General features: G+C 38.2%; 2 protein-coding genes across 5 annotated transcripts in view; both read right to left on the minus strand.

Annotated features, from left to right (window-relative positions):
* Positions 1-976: 976 nt before the first annotated feature.
* Positions 977-19547, minus strand: LOC310909627 (tyrosine-protein kinase TXK-like). Its single transcript, XM_083861653.1, has 15 exons — positions 19461-19547; positions 15156-15207; positions 14835-14937; positions 14412-14617; positions 13302-13367; positions 12632-12686; positions 11753-11832; positions 10249-10376; positions 9040-9114; positions 7944-8115; positions 7024-7240; positions 6041-6105; positions 3958-4076; positions 3344-3501; positions 977-2050 (listed from the first exon to the last, which is right to left on the minus strand). Exons 1-15 carry the CDS (start codon positions 19474-19476, stop codon positions 1982-1984), a joined length of 1581 nt encoding a protein of 526 aa, XP_083717779.1. The 5' UTR covers positions 19477-19547; the 3' UTR covers positions 977-1981.
* A 1759-nt stretch (positions 19548-21306) lies between these two features.
* TEC (tec protein tyrosine kinase) overlaps positions 21307-22618 on the minus strand; it is a 43992-nt gene continuing 42680 nt past the window's right edge. For all 4 annotated transcript variants that reach the window (XM_083861650.1, XM_083861649.1, XM_083861647.1 and 1 more), the window contains one exon: positions 21307-22415. In XM_083861650.1, the coding sequence (XP_083717776.1) occupies positions 22338-22415 (78 nt within the window). In that variant the 3' untranslated portion in view covers positions 21307-22337. The remainder of the gene's footprint in view (positions 22416-22618) is intronic.

A 22618-nucleotide genomic window follows, 5' to 3' on the forward strand; every position in this document is an offset into this window, starting at 1 on the left:
CGACTGCTTACTGATGGGACGTCACTTTACATTTATACAGATAATTACGTATAGGATATTTACTATTTCACACTAATGCTTAGTGCTTACACTAAGAGGGTCACTTTTGCTTTGACTCAATCCACTCTAACTATCTTATTTTATCACCACCCCAGAAGATGGAGGACGAGGAAGAAGGAGAGGGACACGAGGTACCACTCAAATTCTACCATTTTGTCTTTCATTTACCTCTATTCTAAGAATTTTAAAACTACTGAATTTTGTATGTTCTACTGTGTTATACTACTATTTTTACTTCTTGGTGATTTGCAATTCCTCTCCTAATGCTGGAAGTTTTTCCCATGGGCTAAGATCAAACTTAGTGTCTTCTTGGGCTCTGTGCTAAGGTTTCCAACCCTCTTGGACTGGTTCTACACCCCTTTGTTCAGGGCTCAAATTCTCTTTCCCAGGTCTCAGGTCATCCAAGGGGATGTCCTGGACTCCAACAGTTGGTGGCAATTCTTCTGGCTATGAAATAATGAGAATGTCATGCTTTACTTGATGCAGAAAGGACTTGGAAGTGTTTTTGAAGGTACTCCCAAATGTTCAAACAATGGGATTAATAATATCCTTTCCCAAGGGTTGATAACTATCAAAATACTATTGCAGTAAAGATGACTGATTACTGCGAGGACCATATTTCATTATGAGAAGTTTGGAAATTCAAAACTTTGTGGGGTTTGCTATACTTAATTTAATTGTTACAGTTATTTTCTAAATTTGGAAAAAATAAATTAAACTGTGACTCAATTTGTGACAAAAATTAAATTTATCTCATTCTTTATCTAGCATGCTTTACATATTTTGTCTATGAAGCCCTATAAAACTAAATATTGTGATGTATTTACCTATAAATAATTCACAATGCAATCACATATTTTCAAGAACATATTTATTTGTAATGGTCTGACTATTTTGTTTTAAATAATTATGATTTCCATCTGCCTTTCCTTCTCTACAACATACTTGTATTGACCATAGTTAAGATTTAAAATTAAAAGTGAATAGTAACATAAGAAGTAGGGGTACAGACGTCCCCATGTAAGTTATCATAGGATCCATCTGAGCTTTACTGTCAGGTTTCAGTTTTAACTTGCCCATTAACCATTTTGGGCATTTGCAAGGGGAAGACTAAGGCACTTGTGGACATTCATGTAGGCAAGAGCAGAGGAATGAGAGATAATATCAGAAAGTTGTGGGAGAGGTTGGAATAAAATAATCCTTGCTCCTCTTCTGTTATTCAGAATTGGAATTGAAGACACCTTGACCTGCAATGCAGGTTTAAAAATGCTTCAGAGGTGCTCAATCTTTTTAGTCACTCAGATGTGGCTTGGAAGCTGCTAAATGAGGACTGCTGCCTTTGCTCCTTTTGCCTGCCTTTGTCCAAGTGGTGGGTCCAGGCACACATGTGGGCACTGCTCCAGCAGCCAGTCACTTAGCTTGCTGTCCCTTGGAAACACTGCTCTGGTTCTCCAGGCCTGGATGCTTTGCAGTGCACAAGGACTTGTCTTTAAAAGTGACCAAGCTAGAGCTTTAACAGAGGTTCTTCCATCACTTTTGCTGCTGCCAATCAGCATTCCCAAGTGCGCGAGTCATAGTAAGTACAAATAATATATTAATAATGATGCCAGAATTAGTGTAGCTCTGAACAAAAGAATGAATAAAAAATCCATGAGGTGAGTAGGCTTGGTTACTGCTTTTCAGACAGGAGATTTTTCTCTGTAACCATGAAAACAAAGCCTTGAGATTCCCAAACCAGTCCCTGGAATGTCTTTCTCAAATAAGTAAAAACTGGGCCAAGACCAAACATCTGCTTCAATATTTAGGATGCTGGTACTGTGATTTAGGTAGAGACCTCTGTAAAAGGTTTTCAGGTACCAGCTACATTAGTGGCATGCTTAATGCTAACCTTTCAGTAAATATATTGGTGCAAAATCCGTGATTATGTCATCTCTGTTAGATCTGTGAGGGTCACTGTTAACTCTGCAAAGGTAGGACGTCCTTCAGGTTTCTGAAAAGAAAAGCAGAAGATAAACTTTGTTAGCAGGTTGGTCGATTACCGTACCAGACCTCAGAAATTAGATATAAGTATATATGAGACCACTCGGAAATTGCATTTCATTTACTAATACAGAAGAAAAGATTAGGTTTGTCATTTTAGAGAAAAAGAAAAATCTGTTATTCATGATACCAGCAGCATGAGCACAGGCACTTTTTAAAAACTCCTGAAATATCTTTATAATTATTTCAATTCTGGATCAGAATTCCCATGGAATTTCTCCCTACAGTAGGTCTATGGAAAGCCCTGCCTGTCAGGAAACCATGGTACTCGGGAATGTTTCCTGTGTTTTTGCAAAAGGATCTTCCCTGCTGTATAATTTGAAGTGCTGCAGCTCAATATGGAACAAACTCCTGTCGGTGGCAGACAGAAAAGAGAACTTCTTCCCCATGATCTCTCTGCTGCCTGGCACTGCAATGGATGTTTGCAGTAAGCAGGCAAGCTGGATGCAGTTTAGATTTCCATCACTTCAGCTTTTTTTTTTACTCAGGATTTTAAAAATTTATACAGAGTGGTAATGTGGGAGGTAAAGGAGACAGTGGTAGCAACAAGATTTCCCAGCTACTCATTGTGTATGCCTGCACATTTACATGAAAAAACTGCACACAAGGCTCTTCTGAAAGTACTTTTAACATAAAATAATAGATTCATTTCTTCTAGAGAAGGAGGACCCTTAAGGGATTATTCAGATTGAGAAGATGTTGAAATCAGTGTTTTGTTACCAATATAGGAAATAGGTGCTGGACAAATGGTGAAAGGACATGAAGTATTAAATCAGCCTGGAGAGGGTGAAAAGTGTGCAGCCTAGGAGCTGTACTGACGTACAGAGATTCTGATATACACTTGAAAAAGGGGATTCAAAATCTAAAATTAGTGGACATGGTATGTGAATGGTATATAGTATATTGGTATATGAATGTGTTATCATTCAGAGCAGATCTAGAGAAAGCTATGCATGATACAATGGCATGAGAAGTGTATCACATTGGACCCAGTAGAAAAACATGACAACAGTGGCATATTCTAACCCAGGGATGGTCCAGACCTGTTGTACTGATAGTCTGCTCTATATTTCTTAGCTGCAACAGTCAAGACAAGCAGAGGCTCATAAACATAGTTGGAGATCCTGAGAATGCCACAGGTGTGAAATAACGATTTAATGCCTTGAGCCTTTAAGGTTGCTTTTATATATATGTTAAAATTAATAATGAAGTAATACCCCAGGGAAAAAAAAAGGGAACAAACCTCATGCCAGCAGCTGTACATGACTTTGTACACAGGATGTGATGCCAAATGTGGTCGATAAAGTCTGTTACCCTGAGAAATCTCATGGACAACTTCACAATTGGACTTGGTTTCAAAAGGCATTTTGCCTTCTGTGAAAATTTCCCACATCAGTACACCTAGAAGTGAACCAAAATAGGTTTAGGACAAAACAAAAGATGCCAAACTCACAAGCTTTTAACAACATTAGGAGAATTAAAAACATTGATTTTTCTATGTATTGAAAAGTGCATGAAAATGCAGGCCGCCTGAGCTGAATGAAAGATACAACTCAAACAATTTTCAGCTAATATAATTCTGCTCTCTTTTAAGTCAGCTAAGGTGATGGTCCATGAACTCAGATGAATCTATGTTTGGCTAATGAGGACCCATTAAAAAATGCACATTTCAGTCAAAATCTACTTTTTAGGTGAAAAACTTTCCGAATGAAAATCCCATTTGTCCAATATAAACAAACTTTGAAAAATAGGAAGGACTGATCTGAAGATAGGTAGTATGAGTAAAAAGTTACACTTTCCTAAATCACATCAGTAGTTTTAGGGAAGTGTGGTTGCACTTTCACCTAATCAACTCACCAAATGACCAGACATCAGATTTGCTGCTATATTTTTTGAAATGAAAGACTTCAGGAGATGACCATTTGACTGGAAACTTGGCACCTGAAGAGCTGATATATTCGTCATCAATGACATACCTGAAGAATAAGAAGAAACCACATATATATGTGACATTTCTACAAATGGTTTAGAATTCCATAAAAATAGTGTCAATTTGGAAACAATAAAGTTATATCACTATTTTAGTATAAAATGCACACAAAGAACCGTACTGGAATTTATGCACTTAAAGACATTTCTGTTTAAATAAATGATTTGAATTATTAATCAGAAATATGTCAGAATAAAACATTTTGATACGATCATAAGACTGACAGGATGGTTATTATTTTCATCTTTGGGGTGTATATTGATAAGACACATCACCATGGGCAGGAAAATCAGCAGCAGTAAATAATTAGGTTTTTTTTTTAAAGGATCCACCTTTTCAACCACTTGTTCTACCCAAATATGACTCTCGCTATCCTTCTTCACAGATGCCAGATCAGGGACATTGTTACCAAAGCGACACACAAAGGAATGTTCATCACATTTGAGGCAACAGTTCTTGTAGGTGCACTAAAGTAATTGCTTTTGCCCAAGCTTATAGGAGTTGATCTCCCAGATAAAATGAAATTATGTGCCTAATGCAGGCATTTATAGGCTGACCCCAGCATACTTAGGAACTCTGGGCATATTTTCCAAGCGTTAATGTTCCTAAGCAGATGACAGATGTGCAGTACACATTTATTTTTAGGGAAAGCATAAAGGTAATTCTTTAAAACACCTTTTAAAGGAGGTCACACTGAAATAGATATCTCTTTGCCTTACTTTCTCATTTTGGTGCAGGGATAGAAACATGGGAGACTATTGAATAAGGAACATATGAAATAGCAGTACAAAATTACCTGTAGCAGCAGTTGTGTTAGCTCTGAATAATTAGGTTGTATTCTCATCACTTCTTCACAGCCTCCCCAGGAGAGTGAGTCCTAGAGCCACACCACTGATCTCCCCTTTGTGGCCACAGTGAGCCATTCAAGTCCATTACTCTTATTCTGGATCCTGACAGCCACCTTGGTCTCACTGTGTGTTTTGATTTAATTGGAAAACTCCAGAGCCCTGATCCTGACCTTACCCTTTTGGGGAGCAGTACAACCATGTACAGGATAGCCCTCTGAAAAACAAGTCCTTAGCTATGAACTGCTAGGATGCTGAAAGCCTGAGGTTAGAAATAGGAGGCAAAACCAAAGGAGCATGGCTGCCCTGATCTAACAATTTGCAGCCACAAGGTAAATGTCACCACAACCTTCTCAGAGCCACTGACTGTCTTTCAAGCTCATCTGCCTCCTAAGCAAGCTGGTTCAGTCTGCTAACCCACAGAAAAACCAGCCAGTAAAACACAAAAGTGGAGAGCTTTGTGCTGGGCTTGCAAGAGGAAAGAAGAAAGAAGACATCCACTTTGGGTAGCATTCAGTCATTTGGTCAGCTCAGCTGTGTCCTGTAACGGAAGTCTGAGGCTAGAGCTATGTTTCTTAGGCTGGTGCTTGTCAAAGTTGAGAGGGCTCTCTTTCCCCACTTTGGCTAGTTCTATCACTAAGCAGAAAAACCACTTCCCTGCTAGAGCAGCATGTATCACACCTCCTGCCCTCCTGCTCCTCCCTGCATCCTGCCTCACCTACTCAGCTACCATTGCCTCCAGCGGTCACCACTAGTTCTGTTCCCAGTGACTTTCTGACCTCCATCCTGCTCAGGAAAGTTGGGAAACTTCTTTCTTCAACCTTCTGGCCACCCTGTGCACTCTGGGCATTTCTCTGTTCATAAACACCTCTGAAGTTTACCTGGCACTTTGCTTACCTATCCTGCACTCACCAAGAGCAAGAGGAAGACATGACATCCAGTTCATGTACAGTGGTTAAACAACTTTACAATTCTCATCAGTACTCAAAAATTACCCACAGGGGGATTCCGCAAACCAGTGAAAAAAGCAGTAAGGTTAACTAAAGATCATGCTGCAGCTGTCTGAGAATAGGTGTTCACAAAGCCTTTGTCAATGGCCTCATACCTTGCCATGCCAAAGTCAGATACTTTAACGACGTGCTCCGCATTGACTAAACAGTTTCTTGCTGCCTGGGGAAAATGAGAGAAACATGTCTGAAATCTGTGCTATAGAATTCTAAGAGAAATACAGCAGCTGATTATATTTGTTTCAGCTCATACTATTTCTATCTGAAAGGAGATAAGTGTATTGGTCAAAAATATTAATGAATTTTTGTCTCTGAGTCAGTGAACATATTTCACTACTGTGTAGTTACACATATATAGCACATAGCAACTTAAATGCTTGTAGTATGAGTTGCAATATGTTTACGTATTCTTGAACAGTGAAATAATTTCAGGCTGCAGAGTCTAATGAGCCAACCAGATATTTTCCTGAACATCACCACTAAGGACAATCAGAGTAAATTTTGAAATTTGTTTTTTGATGTTTTCATTAGAGAAATCAGGAACCTCCTGGTAATTTTCAAGATGTTACATTTTTTCATGCAACTAAGTAGGAGAGGAGAAAGATTTCCTCTCTACATCCAAATGTGAGCATTGAAAAAGTATCAAGGAGTTAAAAAACAAACTCCTCTTCTCTAATTCCCTGGCAGAAAAACTACTCATATATCCCAGCATCAATGTATAGCATTTGGGAGCCAAAAAAATACAGAGAGAAAAATATTTCTGTCATTGCTGCTGACCTTTTGTAATGCTGGGATTTTGGTTGTGTTCTAATCACTTTTGTATTGAGATGACCTAATGCCAGATAGTTCCATGTCAATATCCTAATTTTTCTCTGAATCCGCAAGGGGTTTTTCCAATGGAAAAACTTTTCTCAAGTCGTTTTGTGCTCTCCATGGGCAAAACAGCTGAAAAGTTTGGGGTTGTCTTATTAGATCCTGTAGGGCTGAAGTCTTACAGGACATATAGTGTCCCATAAAATGCAACAGCACATTATTTACTGCAAATATTTGTCAAGAGCCTTTGAAAACCTAATGTACTTACTAAATCACGGTGAATGAAATTATTTCTTTCCAGATATTCCATCCCTTCACAAACATCCTGGCACATGCTCAGGAGAACGTTTCTGCCGAGTTTTCCCCGCCTTTGCCGAAGGTAATTGAGCAGGCAACCATTTTCCATGAATTCAGTCACAACATAGAGAGGTTTATGATCTGTGCACACTCCATAAAGCTGGACCAGCTTTGGGTGAGAGAGTTTCCTGTTTAAAACCACATTTTAGACAGGCTCATATTTGTTCTTGGCAGGTAACTAAACTTCTGATTCTCATGATGGTTTTGAAAAATACTTTCACTACTTGATAAACAGTGTCCTATTCAGCCATCTTCAGAGTTCTCCCAATACTTAGCACATTTCTCTCTACAACTTCCTCCAAAAAGTTCACTCTGTGAACTGTTCAGTCTGTTCATAACTGTTCATCAGTTATATAAATGCAGTGAATGCAAAGCTTGATTTGTTTGATGCAAAACAGAAAGGTCTAGTTACACTTGGCTTGCAGGAAGGGGCCTTGATCCTGCAATGTTCCTCTCTTCTGGGCTTTGCCAAGACCTCATGTGAATACTTCCCTAATTTGCAAAATTTGCAGATATGGTAATATGGTTTCTCAAAAGCTTTAGTTAGATAGACATTCTGCCAGTGTTCCTAGAGACATGGAGTTATGGATTAAAGAATACTTGTAGGAGCACATTTACATTTACATTTATTCCCCATTAACCTCCATAGTACAAAGCAAGGAACACTCTAAAGAAAAGAGTCTGGGCATAGGAAGCATCTGCAACAGCTTGGTTCAGACCTTTGTATCAGCCTTTCTGTCCCACACATCCACCATTCCCATCAATTTGTTTGAAATGGAATTAGGTTATATTTATTTCTTGATAAACTGACAGAATAGCTTTTGTGCTTACATCATCAGTTTGGCCTCCTCCATGAAATCATCTTCAGACATTGCACCTTCATTGATTGTTTTGATGGCAACCTTGATAGTCTCTTTCCATTTACCAAGATAAACAACCCCAAACTGCCCACGTCCAAGCTCTTTCAGGAACAACAGTTCAGATGGATTTAACCCCCACTCCTCTGTAAAAGCAACACAATATGTCAGGAGAGTCAGGCCAGTCTGAGCCAGGCTCCAGGAGACACGCCTTGCTGATGGCAGTTAATGAGCACTGCAAAGCATCACACTTGTTCATCAACTATAGCATGAGTTTTAAATATCTGAAAACTTTCATTGGCTCATAAATGTTTAAATACAAATGCTATTTTACAACTTAAAGAATGTGATTAGTGATTTTGCTTAATGTAGGAATGCCTGAGGCTTGAAGACAAGGCATGTGTTTAGCTTTGATTACACGTGAGAACTTTCTTGGCACTATGATATGTGATGTTTTTAGCTGCAAACCAGTTCCAGATGGATAGTATAGCTACAGAAAGTCACTGGCTACCTTTATTTTAATAACTACAATTATTCAACTCTCAGAAATATTAAGCCTTGAGATTCATGAGAACATGAAAGATGCTCAGTTTTGGAGGTTCCTATTGTCCAATAGATGGTGTGAAATTCCTGATCTATATACACAAAACTGGCATTTATTGCTTGTTTGTTTTAATACCACATAAGATTCCATACTTATTTCTAAAACCTGCATAACTGACAAAGAAAATCTCCATAAATAGTATTAATTTCAGGTTTCAATTTTGGTTTCTTAAGCATTTACATAAATCAAATAGTCATTCAGAAGCTATTGATTGTCTCTTTGAGTCTTAGGTTTGCTTAGAAAAGTCCAAATAGCCCTGAATACACTGGTGGTTGTAACAGAAGCACAACAGTCACTGCACAGAAGCAGCTAAGTCAGGTTTCTCATTTGGTACTTACACATTACACTGTTTACGTGTTTATTATTACCAAGGAATTTCACAGATACAAAATGCTGGGTAAATATGAGCGAAATTCTTGCCTAGGCAGATAGCTAAATCCCCTTCAAAAGAAGATTAAAAATTTACCATAACTCAGTCCTGTGGTTTCTGGTGAAGTACATCCATCTGATCTGACTGGATGTCGGAGACGTGTGATAAGACCTGTAGGGGACAAACCACAATATTCCGCTGACCAATTACTTAATTTTAAAATACGCTATATCATACCTCTTCTCAAACAAAAATACTTGGAATCTGATGTAAATTTCTTATTTCTTGAAGTTGCTTTTGCCTACAGTTTGCTCAGATAAAACACTACAGTGAGAATAAATAAAGAAAGACAATTTAATAGGGTCCTGACTACAAAAGTATTTCTACTGTCATAAAGCCAACAGTAATACTCTTCCTTTTTTGTACCATGATAGTGAACTTAAATGAGTTCTAAAATACTGTATCACTAACCTGAGCAGTGTCTGCCAGCACGGCTTCCCAGGTTTGAAATATTTTTGTGTCTGTTATTTATTTTCTTTGCATTCATAAGCAAACAGTACTAGTGAATACATCCTTCACCAAGGACTCCCTGAGTTCATTGGTTCTTCCCACTATTACTTTTAGGGAGATTTCTGCTACAAGTGTTTCCTAAAATTCTCAAGCAAAAGGCTCTGTCCATTCCCATATCTTTCTCTCTAGTGTAAGAGATCTCCGTGTGTTTTCCCATCTTCACTCATTCAGAGTAAAACCATTTTATATTGTGTTAAAGTGATGGGCAGAACCAAGGTGAAGGATATTTGTCATGCCAAATATTATAAAAATCTGCCATCTGCCAACAGTTAGAGGTGTCAACCCTGGTAAGCTGAAAGCCAGTGTTAGAGAGTCCTTGTGCTCCCTAATTCTGCCCTTGATTGTTTGTGGTATGGGTTGTTTTGGTTTTTGTCAAAATCAGTAGAATGCTGCCTGTTGATGCACAGCATAGCTTCTGCTTTTATTTGATTGAATGTATGCAGGGTCTTGTCATAGACAAAGAAAGAATTATGATCAAGTTTCACCCAAGTCCCATTCAGTCAAATGTGAACCAAGAGAATACAGAGCAGACTTCTATCTTTGCTTAACTCATTTCATACATGTAGACGAGTTTGGTAATTTCACTTCCCCCATGGTATATGCACGACAGCTATTACTTTGGCAGAAAGAATCAAGGCATATTTGAATTCATTAATAATAGAAACACTTGTGTCTCTTTTGATAAGGAAAGTATTAGAAAAATATGTAAAACCGTTATCAACTCACATGCATTACCTGCAGCATTGTGTTGATGATACTCGATGAGTTCAGGGACAGATGAAAAGAGATAGTTTTCTGCTACATAATATTGTCCCAACTGATTTTGTTTAATTTGATAATGTAGAATATCTCCATTATTACTTCTGCAATCAACAAAGATTATAATTTTCAGTAAAAATAATTTATACTATAAACTTCACTATGAAAGCATAGAAAAATCTGAAAACTTGGGACACAGTCCTCAATTTAAAATGGCTGTGTGTAGCTGGGACATGGTTTCAGGAGAAAAAAAAAATTCCTTGAATGGCTCTTTCTCCCAACTTTGGGAGATAATTGCACATCTTTTGTTGCCTAAGTATTTTTTACCCCTGTATCATTGCATTCATAAGAAATAGCCTTAGTGTTTAAGAAGTGTTCCTCCTAATTTAGCATTTATTTGAATATAACCTCTTAAAATTAAAATGTTACAAATTACCTGCATTTTCTCCCAAAAACTTAAACACATATTCCTGTATAGAATGAGATTAAATTTTCTGTTCTACTTCTTCAAAAGGTCTTCCTTGTAGCTTTTATTTGATACCTTTGTTTTTTTGTATTTCTTCACATTATCTGTCTTTTTTGCTTTCTGTATACTTTGCTACCCATCTATTCCTGCTTTCTGTGACACTCAAAATTAAGCAGTTAACTTTGCATTTCAGGCTGGTGATTGCTGAAGGTTAGTACTCTAAATTGTGGACACATGTTGACAACAAGCAGAGATCAGAATACAGAAACATCATACAGTCTGCATTACTGAGTCGTTGTCAGAAACACTACTGAGCCTACAGAAATTGTGAGCCTGTCAGCACAGGGATGGTAGGGAGGGCTGGCCCCTTGTTTCCGAGGAGGGAATGGAGGGAGGGAGGGAGGAAGAGGGTGGTGATAACAGTAATGCCTTTGCTGCTCTCACCTCTGGCTTGCTGTAAGAGGCAGAGAAGGAAAGCAGACACAGTTGATACAGGGGGATGTAGGAAGGCTGATGAAGAGGGTATAAGACAGCTTGAAATAGGTTAAAGTCAATGCTGTAGGTGATTGCTAATGATATGGGTAAGTGTGAGTCCTCATGCTGTTGTCCAGCAAAAGACTGCACAGTAGGGGTGAGGTGATTTTAGGAGACAAACAGGCAAAGTTTGAGGACAGCAGAATCTGAGATGGATTTACAGTGCAAAGAGCCTGTGGAGAAAGGAAACAGTTTGGTGCGGTGGCCAAAGGCGGTGGCACGGTTCCCACAGCAGATAATTTGAGAATTTCCATGAGTGCAGGTAATTTTGTCTTGCCAGGACATTTGCACACTGACTCCCAGATCCACTGCCCACCATCACCTTTTCAGCACACAGGGTGATTAACTGCATGAGCAGCATCCCAGTGGTTCCCTGCTCTTGTGCACTGTATGTCCAACCCACCCAATTGTTCTGAGGAGTTTGGAGGAAGCTTTTCCATCACCTCTTGATTCAAACCCTAACCATTCAGAGGAACTCACCCCTTAGCCCGCGAATACATGGACAGTGTAAGAAGACCCTGCCGGCTTGAATCTCTGACAACAAATGCACCTTCTTTGGGCTGAAAAGAAATCCAAGTAGAGTTAATTTGTGCTTTTGAGCTTCAATAATGCTCCCTTGAGAAAGGACTTGTAGCAATTACCAATTGGGAGGAAGATAAAGAATTGGAGAACAGGAACAGATAGCCAGGTACATGGCAGAGAAAAATAAACCAAGAGAAAATACTAAGTGCCAGGCAACTTCTTAAAGATAAATAATTTAGCTGAATTATATTCTTGAGTGTGAAGTAGTGAAAATGCTTTGATTTATTTAAAAAATCAAATTGTACAAATCACTAGGAAAAAAATCCTGTTAAAACAATTCTGTCTGAGATGTTCTTCCTTGGTCTTTCTTGTCCCAGGCCCAGGTTAGTCCTTGAGCAAAGACCCAGTGAGTTTGGGTGAGTTAGGCACTTTGGTAACTGACGGGGGGTAGAATGCAATATGGATTTTTTGCTCTGTATTTAAGGAAGACACAGAAGTTTGTTAAATTCTGCTAAGCTCACTAATTAGCTTACTATATGGATTTCAGTCTTCAGCCAGTCTTCAATGCCTAATGCAACAGACAAGCACAGTAAGCCATGTAATTTGATTTATCTGGGATGGAAAATCTACATAGAATTTGCTGGGGCAACATCTTAAAGCATTGTGAAGTCTGGATAGTCTGCACTGTACATTTACACTGGAAAGCCTTTTTATTTTAAGGAACTTTCTCTCTTACAGCACACCCAACAGATTTTGATTTGACTGTGATAATGCTCTTGATGCCTCTACTGACAGATATTTTTCAGTACTATTAGCTCTGTGTGTAAGCTGAGTTACCTTCTGGTGCAAAAGAAGTTCTGCCTGGCTTCTGTTTATGTTTCTGCAGTACCACCTGCAACAAGGAGATAACCTATCCTTAATTTCAGACAGTAAAAATGAATGTTTGCTTTGTTTCAGTTTCATAGTTGCATTATTCCAAGTAAAAACATGTTTAGAACGATCATTGTATATGAACATGTCTTAATCTGAAATGATTTTACTAGACCATTTTTTTAGAACTTTTTGGCCCCAATTTACTGTGACTAAATATTAGCTCAAATAAAAGAAAACCCAGGAAAGGGTTATGCCAAACTGTGATGAAATTTGCAGTCCTGGATGATGCATCAAGACTTTCTTTTCTACAACTTTTCAGAATTTTAATCTTCTCTCCAGTAATCTAAATTTGTAGTAATTGGAAGTTGCTATATGATCACAACAGGCAAAAATCAGAATACAGAAACATTATGCATTGGATCTGCAGAGGCAGGAAAAATCTGGATTCTGACACTATGATTCATGCAAATTAATGTTAATTCACTTTAAGAGTAATGTTTTGTGACAAAAAAAGAAAGCTTTTGATAAACATGTTCATTTCTAATAAAATTTTGAAGGATCAAGCATTAGAATGTATCTCTGCATTGCATTTTTAGAAATGGAAAGCACAGTTAAGATTTTCAAAGGTACTTACTTGTATGTTTCTAAATCACTTGTCTTGTTCTCGGTAACATAGTTGCTGGGAATTAGACCTTCATTCCTGAAACAACATATTGGGGATGATACTATAGTATGGTGTAAAATATTAGTAGGACTAAGATACACATCATCCTTTTGTTGAACTACAAAGGTTCCGTATACTAGGGTGCTATGTTGCTAGATAGTGAATTACAGCATTAGAACTGAATAAAAATTTGAGCCCTTTCATCCCAGGCATGATCTTTTTGTCCCACAACTTTGGATGGCTACTCAAATGAAACAGACAGATGGTATGGGCTGAGATTTATTAAAAAAAAAAAGAATATTTCTCTTCTGAATCAGAAGCCACCATCTTTATTTCTGGCCTATACAAAGCTCCTATATGAAGAAATATGAGGTGTGTGCTTGCTTTTAAATCCAAAATAGTTGTCAGTATACTTTTCCAGAAAACATGAGTTGACAAAACGCATTTGAAATATTTAAAGGAGAACTCTGAAGGGAAAGGAGATGGTAATAACATAACATTCAACCATTCCCAACATCAGAATACAGGATACACTGAAGAAAATGCAAAGGAGAAAGGGGAACAACACAAAACAAACATAAGTGTCAAAAGGATCCTAATTGAAGTTATCTAATTCTCTAAAATAACCAGGTATTTTGGGCAAGAGGTTTGGTTTCAGGTATGTCTTCATAATCTCTATGGTTTCATAAAGTTTTCACACATACACACTCCATTGTAAAGCACTTGAAATATGGAAATTTGGACATGGCTCAGAGCCCAGTGATTCACATGGTCTTCAAACACCCTTATGTTGCTCGGGAAATTACTGAGTGTAGGGCTGAACTCTGAATCCTCAATGTATTCTAGATTTCCTGTCCATTTCTGGGATGCCAAACCCTGCTGAAAGTCTTCCTAGTCAATCCGTGTGCCTCATATGTAGCAGAACACTTTCAAGCCTGTTCCTCACAAGTCTCATTTTATCTGACCACTTTTGCACAGGTTGTTTTGTTTTGTGGTTTTTGGTTTGTTGGGTTTTTTTGTTTGTTTGTTTGTTTGTTTGTTTTTGTGTAAGGAGTTTGAAATAGATGCCCTCTCTCTTACCCATGTCGGTCTCTTGCCTTCCACCAGAGGGGATCATACTGTTCAAGGATAATGTATTCTTCCGACTTCTTGAGAGGTAATTCTAAAGGCCCTCTAGCAAAGAAGTCATAGAGTGCAATAACTCTGAGTTTCTTGGTGTAGTCTTCAAAGGCCTCGGCAGGCAGAGGAGGTAATGGCTTGTTCTTAAATTGCAATTGTTTCTTGCGCTGGCAAAAAATAAAAGTATTTTTCATAACTAGTCTTTTCTCTCTACTATAGTTTGTTTTACTTACTTAAAGGTTACTTGCTTTACCTTTACTCTGCAATTTTTATGCAACAAGGAACTTTATATGTTCACCAGCTAGTTACTCCCCTGCCTATTTGGTACTGAGCCACTCTATGTCAAATCAATTCTCTCTTTTCACCTGCCAAAATGTTACTTACCCTGCGCTTCCAAATAGATTCATAGGGTACATCTGGTTGTGAGGCAGAGTACTCGGTCACCAGGACAGCATCAGGGTCCAGGTTCACTTTTGTTCTCATTTCTCTGATTTTGAAAAACATGAAGTGTTTGTGTGAATGCATATCTGTAAACATCCACATAAAAATATCCATGGCTGTACATGCCTTCCTTCATTAGGGATATATAGAGTACAGTGACTATAAACTTCCACATATTTGTTCTTCTACGGCAAATAGAGAGATTTTAAGAAGTCCTTTGTGTGTAGATATTTAATTAATGAAAAGCTTAAGCATTGCACATACCTTTCTTGCACTGTGCAGCAGCAGCAGCAGAAAACAGACTGGATGGTGTGATCTGTGAACAAGAACATTTTCCATATTTGCAGTGTTCCTGTTTGTTTGCTCATTCACAAAATTTACAGAATTAAGGACTACCATATGTGCTTAGAGCCACTGTTAGCTCTGTCTTGCTATGAGATATCTTGCACATTGTGAGGGCTGAACTTTCAGCCACCAAAACCAGCAGAGCTTACCCACCACAGTCTCCCTTACAATGTTTTGAGAATGAATTTGTCTTAAAACATCTCTTCTCAGCAACTTCAGTCACTTCTGAAATTCTTTTGTCCTTGCATTACTCCTAGAGTATTTATGGAATGAATTCAGTAGAAATTAGTACAAGTGTAAATTAATGCAGTGCAAACTGCTCATTTCTGTTTGGAAGTTTGTCAGGTCTGCTATGAAACATTATCAAAGCCCATAGAGAAAGGCCTTCAGCTCTGCAGAGCTACATCCTGTTTTAGTTAAATTGACTTAAGGCCAGAAGCTTTGACCTGATGGTTTGGAATTTCAGTTCTCAAGCAAAGACTCATGTACTGATCTATGCATTTCACATCTTCCCTGGTCATTTGTAAGCTTCTTGAACTACACTTTTCCTTTCCAAATAAATTCATATTTATTAAGTTAATAACTTACTTCAGAAAGTAGGCCCAAACTGTAATCCTGTTTCAGAAAGACTTGGCCAATATTGCAGATGGGGAAGTCTCTCCTCTATGGACTTCCAACCCAATTACTCCTGTAATTTCTTTCCTATCTTTTCCACTCTTTTTCACACAGCAGTGCACCTCAGGGGCCCATGCCTGGTGCATATCTGAGTAAATTGTTAGTTTCTGTAGGGAGAGGCAGGGTTCAATGACACAAGCCTATGACCCCACAAGGGTCGTTGCATAAAGAATTTTTATGGGATTATAAGAACATGGAGCAAGGCAAATGACAAAGATATTAAAGATGCGATGCAGGAAAAACTGGGTACTTGATGCACTGATGTTCATCTTGCATTTGGCTGAACAGGGAGCTGTTGTTCCTGGAGGAACATTTTCTGAAGTAATCATTGTTCTGAGAAAGAAAGGAAATCATACACTCCCACTCCACTGTAGCTGAATGGTAAGAAATACATTAAAAATATTTTTTTTAATTCCCAGACAGGGAGAAGAGGTGGTTTTGCTGCAGCAGAGCAGGGGAATCTGGTCCAGAGCAGCCTACAGGCATCAACAAGAGCTACAGATGTCATGAACTCCCATGAACTACTTCTTTCTTTGGATTGTCATCTGTGGCCTTGTTAGGACCCCCTGGACCAGGAGTGCACTGTCTTTTCTACAGGAGTTTGACTCCACAGGAGAATTATGGCCACTGTGGACAGGACAAGTGTGGCCATCTCTGTGTGTCCCCCCAAGTGGATGGTTTGGTCCCTACGCTGCAGAGACTCCTCATGATCAGAAGATCATGGCTGCAGCCCTGCAGTGTGGCTGGCATAGAAATGTGAGTCCTGCCTCCATCCCCAGCAGAGCCCAGAACTGAACACAGCCACTCTTCTGTTCTTCTCTGACTTTTCTACAGTCTTCCACAGTTATTGCAAGTTTCCTTATTTATGCCTTCTTGCCCAAGTCCAGGGAAGTCAGTTCTGAAATTCCCATTGGCACCTCAGGCTGTTTACCACTAGTTCTGAAGCTTACTTCTCCTCATGGCCCTGCAGTCCCAGCCCTGCAGTCTGCCATAGATGGAAAGCTTTGATACACTGAGTGAATAACTTGATTTAACGTGCTCTCCTCTAGGCCTCCTGCTCGTGGCCAAGGAAGATGCTGACACTGAGGGCTGCACAGCAGTGCACATTGTCACACAGCAGGAAGATGGCACTTCCTGCCTGACACTTCTCACCCCCACATGCACCCTCTCATGTCTTGTGCTCTTCCTTCCTTTCTCTTTTCTCAACAGCCATCAGAAAAAACAAGAAAGAATTACAGTACTTAAACTCCCGTCTTTTAATTTTTTAAAAAGCTATCATTTAAAATACAAAAAAATTGAAAATAGATTCTTAGAATTCACTCATTTGAAATATTTCTTCGTGGTTATCCCTTCTGCTAGATCGCTGGAATTAGTGGAACTATTCTACCTGATTTCCTTCAATTTTTCACCAAGGACATTTTCCTAAGCAAAACACTGGATTTGTTAGAGTGTTAGTCACACATATTAGCTGGCCTTGATCCCCTGGTCTCTAACTCAAGTAACCACACTGAAGAGTTCATAAATTAAAGATTAGTCACTGATGGTATCACTGAGACTTGTGCTTCAGCAAGGAAATCACATTTTGGATTCCATATTTGGAAGAAAACAGAGGGACCAGTTAGATTTGCCATGAATGATTTGTTACGAATGACAAACTACTTGGACAGTACACAGGAAAGAAATACAGGCTAAGAGGAAAAAATATTCCATAATTTTTAACAGCAAATTAATTTTGAAGTTAAAATACTTATGGATCTGTCATTAATTTTAGATTGCACTTCTCTGTTTCCTACCTAATCAAAGAGCTTCCCAAAAATTCCAAAAAAAAAAAAAAAAAAAAAAAAAAAGTGACCAAATCTTACTTTTTTAAATCCATAGCAAGGAAGATTTCTCCAGCACCTATAGCCCCATTAAATCTTTCAGCTCACGTTCCCTTGAGTTCTATCAAAACACAAGCTACCTAAATATATTGCTTTGATCCTCGGGGTACATCATGATGGAACAACTGAATTCAGTAGTTTAGAACCTAGGTTTAAATTAAACAAAGTGTTTTGGGGCGTTGAATCTAGAACTTGCTATCTTCCTTCTTCAACCATATACAGAATTTTTTATTTTTGCAATTTTTGATGAAAGACACCTTAGACAAAATTATTTAACACAGGAACAAACAAATATAGTGCATTTCACTGCTAATGTCTTTTTCTTTCTGGAAATGAGTAATTTAGGAAGAAGATACTTGTTCATAAAGCAGTGTCACATTATCTCCCTGGTGACAGGCAAGCCAATATGAATTCCAACACTAGCACAGAGCCAGGACAGCCTATCAAAGTACAGTGCCATACATCAGACCAATTAGGATGCTCAATTTCAAAACAATAAATAAACACGGCATGAGAAGCAAGTGCCTAAAGTAAAAACACCAGGAAACTGGTGTTGAAGCTAATATGACAAATACTCAGTCTAAAAATGTGCAGCTGACATTTTGATGACCAGCCTTTGAGTCCTGGAAATAAATTTATCTGCGCACAACAGAGCAGATGGGATGCAAGACGAAGAAGAAAAAGATGGGTCAGCTGTCAGGAACAGCCATTTGCTTAAGCAGCTTAAAGAGAGTCCCATCAGAACAGAGAAGGTAGAGTGAAGAAAACCCATTGTGGCCTGATACAGTTCCACAACACCCAGAGGACACCTTGAGTTGATTATGCCATCTGTATATGTGGCCAATTCACACATATATGTGCAGTCTTCATCCTATCTTCAGTTACTCACTGTAAATGACAGCTTTAGGAAAGTAACATCAAAGACAAAAGCAACAAGTTAGAAATTAATTTTTATCATTTGCATTTTATAATTTTATTTCACAGTTTTCTTTGCTTGAGTTTCTTTCTCTGAATCACTGTTTCTCAAAGCACTACTAACACTGAAAGCACTCTAGTCCATGTCTAAGGTGTGCACTCTTCTACCATTTCTTGCAAGAAGATCTTGCCCTTGCAATGGAGCAGAAGGTTAACTATGTTCAACAGTACAAACTCAGCTGCACCCATCAAACCCAGACCACTGCTGTACACCTCCTGGTCTCCTCTGTCAGTTTTCAACATTACTACAAAATCAATAACCTGAGAGAAAGCCACAGAATAGTTTGCTTCTAAAAGCATTTTAAAATACAAGCTTTCAGTTTTTGGTGTGTGCAAGCTGAGGCTTCCTGTCTTTCCTGTGAGCTAACTCTACTCTGGAAGAAAGCCATGTTTAGTTCTACCAAAATTTCTGTCCATGTCTACGCAATTCACAAGTTTAAGAACAGTATGTGGAAATATCTCCCTACATATATGTAATATTAGTTGCTTTGCTAAATCCATCATACAATGGATTAATATTTGTGGGTTAATCTTAAAAGTCAAGTCAAGCAGTCTTAACAGAGATCCCCTTAGCAGTGCAAGAGAAAGTAGATTCGTATTTTTATGGCAATATTTAAATACTTCATTTGCTAAGTACACTGCTGTTGCACAAAACAAAACTACAAGATCAAAATATGCAGCCAAGTTTACTTACAGGTAGAAAGAATCATGTCTGGTTATACAACCCCTCTTCATCAGCTACGCCAGTAAAACAGCCCAAACTGAGCTCTTTGCTCTGATACGAAGCATGGTAAACCACAAATATTGCTTGACCACGCCTACTTACCTTTTATTTAAAAGAAAAAAGCTCCAAGAAGAGTAGAAGAAAAAATGTTCTGCTTTCTAGTATCAAACATTTTATGGAAAAAAAAAGTTATTAAACTGTTACCAGTAGGTCTAAGAATTTCTTTTAAAGTAAAGTTAAAAAGCCACAGCAGACACAAATCACAGCATTTTATTTTGTTTTGTTCAGATGGATTTTTTTCTTTTTTGGACCCCAATATTTGAAAAAATTCAGTTATAATAAAAATGGGAGGAAGGGCTGAATTTGCTTAAGGGTGAGTGAGCTCATCCAGAAGAAAGAAGGGTACAGCCATTTCTACCTGCCTTTGAAGACACCAGGATGTTTTGATCCTTTCTAAAATTAGCCACCTAAGGCTATATTCATACACTTAAGGCTTACATTGTAAGTCTACAACTAAAAAAAAAGAATTCATCTAGAAACTGGGTGCTTCAGAATTCCTGACATCCTAAGTATTAAGGTCAATACCAAGTAGGCAGAAATTTTCTTCAGGTACTGGGAAGAGGCAGATGAAAGGACCAGTTTCAAAGCACCCACCCCACTGAGAAAACTGCTGCCAAAAGTTCACACAGCTACAGTGTGTTTTATTACCCAAACTAATGATAAATATTTAATCATTGCAAAGAAACAGACTTAAGGTTCATTGCTAGCAAATCATCATGATTTTCCTAAGCTTCATTTTAGTTTTAAGGGAAACATTACTTACAACATGACATATTGTTGAAAGAGTTAGCAACACCATACTCTGCAGGATCTTGAGAGAAAGTGGGGCTCAAAGGAGCAGTTAGGGAAGGAAAGATTTACTTGGCTTACCCTAAATGTTCCCCATTTGCTTTTTCCATTAGGAAGAGTAGAAATCCCTAGATTTTCCCTTTTAACCAACCTGCTGTTGGTAGTGATTGGAGAGTGGTTTTGGACTCAACAATTGGACAGGTTGGTTTGCAGGTTGGAATAATCTGAGATTTTGTCATTACGGAAATAGGCATTTGAACCTTTTCTGACAGCCTGTAGCTTTTCAATAGAATACCATGAGAAAAGGAAAGCACTTCTTCCAAGAAAGAGGAGGCATCCTCCTTTTGAACATGAAGGCAAACATTAAGCAAAGCAGTGTGGGAATCTAAACATCTCTAAAATTGATTACTGAAATACTCAAATGCAAGAATGATGGAATGTATTGCACTAACTACAGTTACTCTTAATAATTTCATTGCAAATAAACTTCATCATACTTCTCCCTGACTACTTGCAAAAAAAAATCTTTTGGTGCAATCTATTTGCGATTACACATGGCACAACAGCACAAATAACAGAAAATGAAAACACTTAATAGAGCTACTTAGAAGGTGACTACGGTGAAATAGGAGTACAAATACTCCTCATATGCACTGCTACAAAGTTAGGTTAACTGAAGTAGACTTCAGTAAGACTGTGGGGACATTAGTCTCCAGCAGAGGGAACAGGGCACGTAACTTCCAAGGAGATTTCATTTAATGCTGAACATTTAATCATGGCCAAATTAATTTAACTATGTGTTCATTCTACCATATATACATATAAAGAGAGAGAGTGCGTGTATGTATATACACTGAAGTGTGTATATCTGTATATATGCATGCCCTACCAAAATGCCATATTCATGTGAACAATTAGTTTGACTTATGATGCATTCACAGTAAATGATAGGCTACAAATCAGTTGGTTCCAGACAATAGTTAACATTCAGTTTATTTACACACACATGCAGTATGATGTCTCCTGTTGTAAACAGAAGGGTCAGATGACTCTATGTACACACAACAGACAGAAACATGAACTCCTCTTAAACACACACAAGAATTTCTTTCATTCATGACCCCTTGTATAGAATTGTGTGTTTAAGTGAAGGAAGGACAAATTTGTGTTTGAATATTTCAAGACAAACCCCCCTCTCCCCCCGCCCCCCCCACTTTATAAATAAATGCATTCAATTTATATATTTACAGTACATACAGCATATAAATTATTTTATAATTAATCCAAAACATGGTACTATGGTTCACTGACATCCAGTTGTGCTGAATCCTGGATTTATTTTTCATTAGTAACATGAAGACTAAGCATGGGAGGTCTCTGGTAAACCAAGATTACATGACTCCAGGCATATCACAGCTCATGAAGCAGAGCTTTTAGAGTGTTATGCTAAACTGAGGGCCATGCTGGTAACAACTTACTATGTGCAAATGAAAGAGGAGCATTTTGTCTTCTTGATAAACCAAGATAAACCATCAACCAAGAAAAATAATGTTTCTGGAAAATCTCTGGAAACATTTCAGTGTCAGTAAAAAGCCATTTATATATACCTTCCATTTTTGAGCATGCAAATCATTACTAATGCTACTGCCCATGTAAAAAACACGCCAAACGTGTGGACTGTATGTACACGAACCCAACCCACTAAATGCAAATTAGGTTCCTGGCCTCTGGCCACATTTTCTCCCTCCATAAAGAGCTCAATTTTACAGCTATGCAATGCTGACTTTTCAGAGAAAATACAGAGATTGCTAATATTGCTGAAGGTACTGTGCTCATTTCCCAACGTCATATAAAATTCTCCTTGTTCTGGAGTGCATCAGATTTTACAGGTTCCCCACATTGTTTAGCAGTACCCAACAGCTTTTAAAAAGAAACTATGAAGCCACATATCTCTGGGAAGTGTCTTATTTCCTCTGCTTGTGCTGCTGTTGCCTTTTCTCAAAAAGCATCTTCACCCTCTGCAATGTCAATGATTGCATGGAGTAACTCTTCAAAAGTCGGGCGTTCCTCTGGTTTCTAAAAATAAAAATAAAAATGCACAGCTGTGATCAGAAATCAATGAAGTTGTGTTGATTTTGATATATTGCTGGTCATGTCACTCTTTGGTGAGGAATTTAGCATTTTGTTAGGTATGAAATGTAAAAATATTTCCTTGTCTGGATTTTGGTATATGTCACTTAATTTCAGTAAGCAACACCTTTTCTTTATGCTTTGAAAAA

The sequence above is a fragment of the Zosterops lateralis genome (genome assembly GCF_965231275.1).
Source record: "Zosterops lateralis genome assembly, chromosome: 5".
In the NCBI taxonomy this organism is placed as follows: Eukaryota; Metazoa; Chordata; class Aves; order Passeriformes; family Zosteropidae; genus Zosterops; species Zosterops lateralis.

Excerpts from the sequence above, each read along its gene's own strand:
- LOC310909627 (XM_083861653.1), bottom strand. Across the intron at positions 14,618-14,834 it reads AATCTATTTGGAAGCGCAGG|CGCAAGAAACAATTGCAATT; the intron begins GTAAGTAACATT and ends ATTTTTTGCCAG. Across the intron at positions 13,368-14,411 it reads AAGGCAAGAGACCGACATGG|GAATGAAGGTCTAATTCCCA; the intron begins GTAAGAGAGAGG and ends ATGTTGTTTCAG.